Here is an 8,241-nt window from a genome sequence, read left to right as displayed (position 1 = left end):
CTCTCTGTGCTGTCTGCTGTCGTCTCTGTCTGTCTCTGTCTGTGCTGTCTGTCGTCTGTTCTGGTCTGTGTCTGTCTGTCTGTCTGTCTCTGTCTGTCTGTCGCTGTCTGTCTGTCTTCTGTTCTGTGCTGTCTGTCTGTCTTCTGTCTGTCGCCTCTGTTGTCGTCTGTCTCAAGTGCTAAGTGTTCACCACACACTGGCCATGCTGGCCATTAGGCTTCCTCCTGGAGAAACAACATGTCCTGTCTCTGTGTGTGTGTCTTGTGGTGTGTCTCTTGTGGTGTGTTGCTGTCTCGTGTGTCTCTGTGTGTGTGTTCTGTGTGTGTGTCTCTGTGCTCGGTGTGTGGCCATCGTACTTGGGTTACACTTCTTGCCTGTGCTAACCAAATCCAGCTCTGAGTGGAGGAAGAACTAATGGGTGTGTGTGTGTGTGTTGTGTGTGTGTGCTGTGTGTGTGTTTGTGTGTGTGTGTGTGTGTGTGTGTGTCTCTCTGAGATATTCAGTAGTTATCACTGTACTGACAGAGAACTGATACTACAGCAAATATTGTGTGGAATTACAATCCAATGTTGCTGATTATTATTCACTCAGCAGCCGTTTCCCTGAGTCTCCTCTGCTCCTCAAGCGAGAACTGTTGATTCACCCCATGGCTGCTCTCAATCGCTACCCTATTCCCTATATTGCTGTTCTCAGTCCTATCCCTATGGCTGCTTCTGCAATCGCTACCATTCCCTATAATTGTGCCACTACTTTGACGCAGCAGCCCTATGTCCGTGGTCAAAAATAAGCTGCACTTATGCCTATAGGGAAACCGGTTTGCCATCTGGGACACAGACCATACAGTAGTTCAAGAGGTCAACCCTCAGTCCCATGCAGTGATCCTATTTGTTGCTCGTGCGACATGCAAATTCAGCGTTGTGTTGAGACAGAGAGTATTGACCCCAGAATCCAGTCTGTCCATGTACGGTTGAGACAGAGAGAGTATTGATCCAGAATCCAGTCTGTCTGCTAAGGTGAGAACGAGAGAGTATTGATCCAGAATCCAAGTCTGTCCTGTACGGTGAACAGAGAGAGTATTGAATCCAGAATCCAGTCTGTACCTGTAGGCTTCGAGACAGAGAGTATTGATCCAGAATCCAGTCTGTACTGTAGGGTTTAGACAGAGGAGAGTATTGCAATCTTGTAGGCGAGACAGGAGTCAGAATCCAGTCTGTCCTGTGGTTGAGACAGAGAGAGTATTGATCCAGAATCCAGTCTGTCCTGTAGGCGTTTGAGACATGAGGTATTGATCCAGAATCCAGTCTGTCCTGTACCAGTTGAGACAGAGAGAGTAATTGATCAGAATCCCAGTCCTGTCCTGTAGGGTTGAGACAGAGCGGTATGTCCAGAATCCAGTCCTGTTCCTGTACAGTTTGGAGACAGACGAGATAATTGAATCCAGAATCCAGTCTGTCCTGTAGGGTTGAACAAGGAGTAGAGTATTGATCCAGATCCAGTCTGTCCTGTAGACAGTTGAGACAGAAGGTATTGCATCCAGAATCCAGTCTGTCCTGTAGGGTTGAGACAGAGAGAGTATTGAATCAGAATCCAGTCTGTCCTGTAGGCGTTGAGACAAGAGAGGATGTATTATCCAGAATCCAGCTCTGCCTTAGGGTTGAGACAGAGAGATATTGATCCAGAATCCAGTCTGTCCTGTAGGGTTGCAGACAGAGCGTAATTTGCATCCAGAATCCGGCTGTCCTGTGACGCGTTGAGACAGATGAGAGTATTGATCCAGAATCCAGTCTGTCCTGTAGGTTGAGACAGAGAGTTATTGATCCAGAATCCAGTCTCTGTCCTTACGGTTGAGACAGAGAGAGTATTGATCCCGGAATCCAGTCTGTCCTGTAGCGTTGAGACAGAGGGTATTGATCCAGAATCTCAGTCTGTCCGTACGGTTGAGACAGAGGAGTATTGCATCCAGAATCCAGTCTGTCGCTGTAGCGGTTGAGACAGAGGGACCATATTATCATGAATCCAGTCTGTCCTGCTAGTGAGACAAGAGAGTATTGATCCAGAATCCAGTCTGTCCTGTAGGCGGTTAGACAGAGAGAGTATTGATCCAGGAATCCAGTCTGTTCCTGTCACGGTTGAACAGAGGCGTATTGATCCAGAATCCAGTTCTGTCCCTGTAGTTTGAGAACAGAGCAGATTATTGATCCAGAATTCCAGTCTCCTGTAGGCGTTGAGACCAAGAGAGAGATTGATCCAGAATCCAGTCTGTCCTGTAGGGGCTTGAGACAGGAAGAGATATTGATCCAGAATCCAGTCTGTCCTGTAGGGTTGAGACAGAGAGAGTATTGATCCAGAATCCAGTCTGTCCTGTAGGGATTGAGACAGAGAGAGTATTGATCCAGAATCCAGGTCTGTCCTGGAGGTTGATGACAGAGGTGATTGATCCAGAATCCAGTCTGTCCTGTGTAGGGGTAGAACAGAGGAGAGTATGATCCCAGATCCAGTCGTCCTGGTAGGCGTGAGACACGAGGAGAGTATTGAATCCCAAGAAAATCCAGTCGTCCTGTAGGGTCTGCAGACAGGCAGAGTTATTGATGCCAGAAATGCCAGCTGCTCCTGTAGGGTTGAGAACAAGAGAAGTATTGATCAGAATCGCAGTCTGTCCTGTAGGGTTGAGACAGAGAGTATTGCATCCAGATCCAGTCTGTCCTTGTACGGTTAGACAGAGAGAAGTATTGCATCCAGATCCCAGTCTGTCCTGGCTAGCCGTTGAGACAGAGGGTTATTATCCAGAATCCAGTCGTCCTGTAGGTATGAGACAGAGAGAGTATTGATCCAGAATCCAGTCTGTCCTGTTGGGTTTGAGACCAGAGAAGTATTTGATCCAGAATCCAGTCTGTCCGTGTAGCGTTGAGACAGAGGGGAGGTATTGCATCCAGAATACCAGTCCTGTCCTGTAGGGTTGAGACAGAGAGAGTATTGATCCAGAATCCAGTCTTCCTGCTAGGGTGAGAAACCAGAGAGAGTATGATCCAGAATCCAGTCTGTCCTTGTAGGGTTGAGACAGAAGTATTGATCCAGAATCCAGTCTGTCCTGTAGGCCTGAGACAGAGAGAGTATTGATCCAGAATCCAGTCTGTCCTGTAGGTTGAGTACAGATATTTGATCCAAATCCAGTCTGTCCTGTACGTTGAGACAGAGAGAGCTATTGATCCAGAATCCAAGTCTGTCCTGTAGGTATGAGACAGAGGTATTGATCCAGAATCCATCGTCCTGTAGCGTTGAGACAGAGAGAGTATTGATCCAGAATCCAGTCTGTCCTGTCAGGGTTGAGACAAGAGACTATTGATCCAGAACCAGTCTGTCCTGTAGGGTTGAGACAGAGCGCGTATATCCAGAATCCAGTCGTCCTGTAGGCGTTGAGACAGAGAGAGTATTGATCCAGAATCCAGTTCTGTCCTGTAGCGGTTGAGACAGAGAGAGTATTGATCCAGAATCCAGGCTGTCTGTCCTGTAGCGTTGAGGACAGAGAGATATTGATCCAGAATCCAGTCTGTCCTGTTAGGGTTGCAGACAGAGAGAGTATGAAATCCAGAATCCAGTTGTCCTGTAGCCGCTTCTGAGACAGAAGAGAGTATTGATCCAGAATCCAGTTCTGTCCGTAAGGGTTGAGACAGAGAAGTATTCATCCAGAATCCAGTCTGTCGCTGTAGGGTTGAGACACGTAGGGTATTTGATCCAGAATCCAGTCTGTCCATTGTAGGGTTGAGGACAGCAGGGTATTTGATCCAGGTAACCAGTCCTGTCCTGCTCAGGGTTGAGACAGAGAGAGTATTGAATCCAGAATCCAGTCTGTCCTGTAGGGTGAGACAAGGAGATATTGATCCAGAATCCAGCTCTGTCCGTGTAGGTTGAACTAGAGAGTAGTGAATAACAGAATCCAGTCTGTCCTGTACGGTTGAGACAGAGAGAGTATTATCCAGAATCCAGTTTGTCCGTAGCGTTGAAACAGAGAGAGTATTTGATCCAGAAATCCAGTTCTGTCACTCTTCCTCTCTTGCTCTCTCTCTCTTCTCCTGCTCTCTCTTCCTGCCTCTCTCTCTTTCTCTCCCTCTCTCTCTCTCTCGTGGAGTGCATGCTGGGAGCTGAGGTGTTCAAGCAGGAGACAGTGTTTGTGAGAGCGCAATGCGAATTTCTTTCTCACTCTATTGGTTTGGTATGTAGACTATATATATACTTCATTAGTTTAGTTGTTTTAATGGATATATTGTTTAATATCATATAAGCACGTATAAGGGTGGTGGTGATCGTGAGGTTGTTTGTTTGCTTTTTTCCGAGGCACAACCAGCGGGTGGGCGTGAATATGGCCCACACGCGAAGTGTAGAGTTTTGAAAACTAAGCCGGAGGCATTGGGGTAAAGATCCAGCGTCGGCAGGGTGTTCAGTAGAAGATGTAGCCTGGCTGTGGGTGCTATCATTGGGTATGAAATAGCATCAAAATCAGCCGTCAAGGATGATAGCCGCTGTAGTGATCTTTTTAGATACTATTGAAGAAAGGTGCAATAAAATAGTCGAGACGGTGTGTGTTTGCGCGGAAACACAGACGCAAGTTATTTCCGCTTATGAATACCGCGAAAAAAGTGATACGTCTAACGTGCCACCTTTTGTTAGAGATGAAATATCTGAGACGAGAGTTATCTCGTCATGCGTCAAATCGTATCTACAATAAAAAAGTTCTTTTGGCATTGCAAATCGCCGTTTGCTGAAACAGGTCGTGTCTCAGAGCAGAACAAGCTGCATATGATTTTAAAAAAGGACGTAGATGAACTGAATTTAGCGTTCAGCTTTTAAGATATGCTATTTGATTATGTATTATGCTCGACGGAATCAATGAAATGCTTTGGTTGTCGCGAACAAGAGGGGCATTTGGTGCGGCAGTTGTCCCGAGACATGAGCGCGCTGAGACGTAGGGTATAGTGCTGGCTGCAAATAACGCACCAACGCGAAGGGATGAACATGCTAAGGGTGCAGGGAAGGGAGAATGTGGCCACAGATGTTGGTTGGAAAAGTAGGAGAAGAAGGCATTGTGGATAAGTGGGAAATCGGGAATAGATCAGAAAAAAGAGGAGGGGAAACAGGTGTAGATTGCGAACTGCCGTCGCTGAGTGCAGTGCTGCGCGAAAATGAAATTGGCGCGGCCAAGAGGAGATTGAAATTACAGAAAAAGAAGCAGATGTTTTCAAAATACCTAGCGAGTAAAAGCAAGAACGTGAAGGGGGTGAAGGGTCTAGTTCTAAGAGAAAGGTAGAGACGTGATAAATCAGCTTGAAAGATGCAAAAAGTGGTAGGATGGTGCGAGTTTTCGTCTGCGGAGATAGCGAGAGTGAGTCTTCTCGCGCTCACAACAATGTAGCGAGACAAATGGGATAGAAGGAGATAATGGAATTGAGAAAATAACGTCAATTTCTGAAGTTGACAAAAGGAAGAAAAATATATGCAGGATTACAATGTAACTGAATTTTGTCCCTGAAAGCTGAATTGTTTATGGAATCAGCAAAAGTTTCTGATGTCAAAAATTACAGAGAGGAGGGTTGAAAAGCCCTGATAATTGCTAGACTGAAGCAAAGTGGTCACAGAGAGGATAAGTGATTAAATTCGAAAGAAAATGAAAAGAGTTCAGTTGCAGTTTTAACTCTGTAAAGAGATGTGGGCTGTATCATCCTCATGTATATTTTTTTCATCCAATGACAGTTTTTAAGATTTCTTCTTTAAACGTAAATGGGGCCAAGAGCATGGTTAAAAAAAGAGCCATGGGTATGAGTTAATTAGGCGCGAAAGGGAAGGACATAATTTTTCTACAAGAAACGCATAGTAATTTGCGAAAATGAAGTTATGTTCGGCCAACACGGAGTGGGGGCGGGACAGTGGTGTGTAGCTCATAAAAACTCAAAAAGATGGGGGGGTGGCTATTTGTTTTCAAAAAGGGTTTTTGCCTTGTTCTTATGAAGAGTGCGGAGATAGTTGAGGGGAGGTTATTTAAAAGTTCAGAGCAAGGTATTGAAAACATCACTTATGTGTCTGAATAACTGTATATTGCGCCCAGTGGTGACAGTTGACAGGGTATTCTTTTTAGAACATTATCAAATACCATGGCAGGAATGTAATAAGAGGATATTATTTATTGCTGGCATTTCAACTGCCACAGTCACCGATTTAGATAAGAAATCACAAAGAACCTCATATAGCCTCAAGGACTTTTTTAAACGCCTATGCTAACACATGAATTGTGTGTATAGTTTGGCCGATCAAACATGGAGAACAAGGCCCAGTACACTGCGGCGCATGTGAGGAGAACATCATCTCTATGGCCTAGGTTTAGATAGGTTTTATGTTTTGAGCATCGAATCTCAGCGTTTGTAAACAAGTGTGATAACCCCATGGATTTTCTGATCATTGCTTTAATAAAGTGGTGCGGCCAGTGCAGATACTGGCATTTGAATACAACTTTATTGGTGATGCTCATCAAGGAAATGTTTCAGTTTTTTGTGCGGAGAGGTTGCGAGCGTCTCAAAAGGCCAGTTTATATCACTTCAACAGTGGTGATCTCGCGGTGATGTCGGGGTTCAGTCTGTGGTGATGTCGGGGTTCAGTCTGTCGTGATGTCGGGGTTCAGTCTGTAGTGATGTCGGGGTTCAGTCTGTCGTGCCCAGAGTTATTCCTCGTCAGGTAAATTATTCATTAGTCTGTCCGTTCTCTTTCTCTCTCCAGAGTGTGGCTCACGTCAACATTAAGACAAGTCATTCATGTATTTAGAGCTCCCGAGTGGCGCAGCGGTCTAAGGCACTGCGTCTCAGTGCTAGAGGCGTCGCTACAGACCCTGGTTCGATCTCGGGCTGTATCACAACCGGCCGTGTTCGGGAGTCCCATGCACGGCGGTGCACAATTGGCCCAGTGCCGTCCGGGGTAGGCTGTCATTGTAAAATAAAAAATCTAATTTACCAACCAATATCTCTCTTTCTCCTCTCCTCCAGACTGTCTCTCTGCCGGGTCAGGGTGGTCGTCCTGAGTCTCCTGTCTACACTAACCTGCAGGAGCTGAAGATCTCTGGGACCAGCCTGCCCCCCGACCCCTCCAGCTCCCCACAGCATGTCCTGGGGGACTGGGAGACACACAAGGTCTGTACTACTACCATCATGGATTGTGTAACTTAGCTATTGTCTCTGTGTGCGTCCCAAATGGAACCATATTACATATTTAGTGCACTACAGGGCCCATAGGGCTCTGGTCAAAAGTAGTGCACTACAGGGCCCATAGGGCTCTGGTCAAAAGTAGTGCACTACAGGGCCCATAGGGCTCTGGTCAAAAGTAGTGCACTAAATAGGGAGTAGGGTGCCATATGGGAATGATTCTATATGATGTTGTCTGATCTGTGTTTATATGTAATTTGACTGTTTTTAACCGCGAGCTGAAGACAAAATGTCAATTTGATTAAATAATTGTAATGGACAAAGATTTTCAATTCCATTTGAAGGACCAGAGCGGCAGACACTACTACTACAACCGTTCCACCCAGGAGAGGACGTGGAAACCTCCGCGAGTCAGAGACGCCAGTAGTGGCAGCAGCAGCCGGGGGGAATCCCACAGCAACAGCACTGGGGAGACGGAGGTATGTACTGGGACATGTGTTGGAAACACACACACACACACTTACTCAAACACACACACACACTTACTCAAACACACACACACACTTACTCAAACACACACACGCACACACTTACTCAAACACACACACACACTTACTCAAGAAACACACACACACACAGTTACTCAAAACACACACACACACTTACTCAAAAACACACACACACACTTACTCACAACACACACCACAACACCAACTACTCAAACACACACACGCACACACTTACTCAAACACACACACACACTTGCACACACACACACACACACACACACACTCACACACACCACACACACACACACACTCAACACACCACACAACACACCACAAACACACATACTTACTCAAAACACACCCGAACCCACACACACACACACACACACCACACACACACACACACACCACACACACACACACACACTTTACTAACACAACTACACACACCACACACACTTACTCAAACACAACATACTTACTCAAACACACATACCGTAATTTCCGGACTATAAGCCGCTACTTTTTTCCCACGCTATGAACCTCGCGGT

At 46.0% G+C, this 8,241-nt stretch overlaps 1 protein-coding gene across 1 annotated transcript in view; it reads left to right on the top strand.

Moving 5' to 3' along the window:
• Positions 1-7,795, top strand: part of LOC112072262 (rho GTPase-activating protein 12) — a gene marked incomplete at its 3' end in the record, with an annotated part of 84,410 nt that extends 76,615 nt beyond the window's left edge. Inside the window, exons 3-4 of the mRNA XM_024139673.2 lie at positions 7,026-7,169; positions 7,526-7,795. Coding sequence (XP_023995441.2) covers positions 7,026-7,169; positions 7,526-7,795 — 414 coding nt within the window. The remainder of the gene's footprint in view (positions 1-7,025; positions 7,170-7,525) is intronic.
• Positions 7,796-8,241: the final 446 nt, after the last annotated feature.

Source organism: Salvelinus sp. IW2-2015, unplaced genomic scaffold (genome assembly GCF_002910315.2).
Source record: "Salvelinus sp. IW2-2015 unplaced genomic scaffold, ASM291031v2 Un_scaffold1867, whole genome shotgun sequence".
Taxonomy (NCBI): Eukaryota; Metazoa; Chordata; class Actinopteri; order Salmoniformes; family Salmonidae; genus Salvelinus; species Salvelinus sp. IW2-2015.
This window is presented reverse-complemented; position numbering and strand designations above follow the sequence as displayed.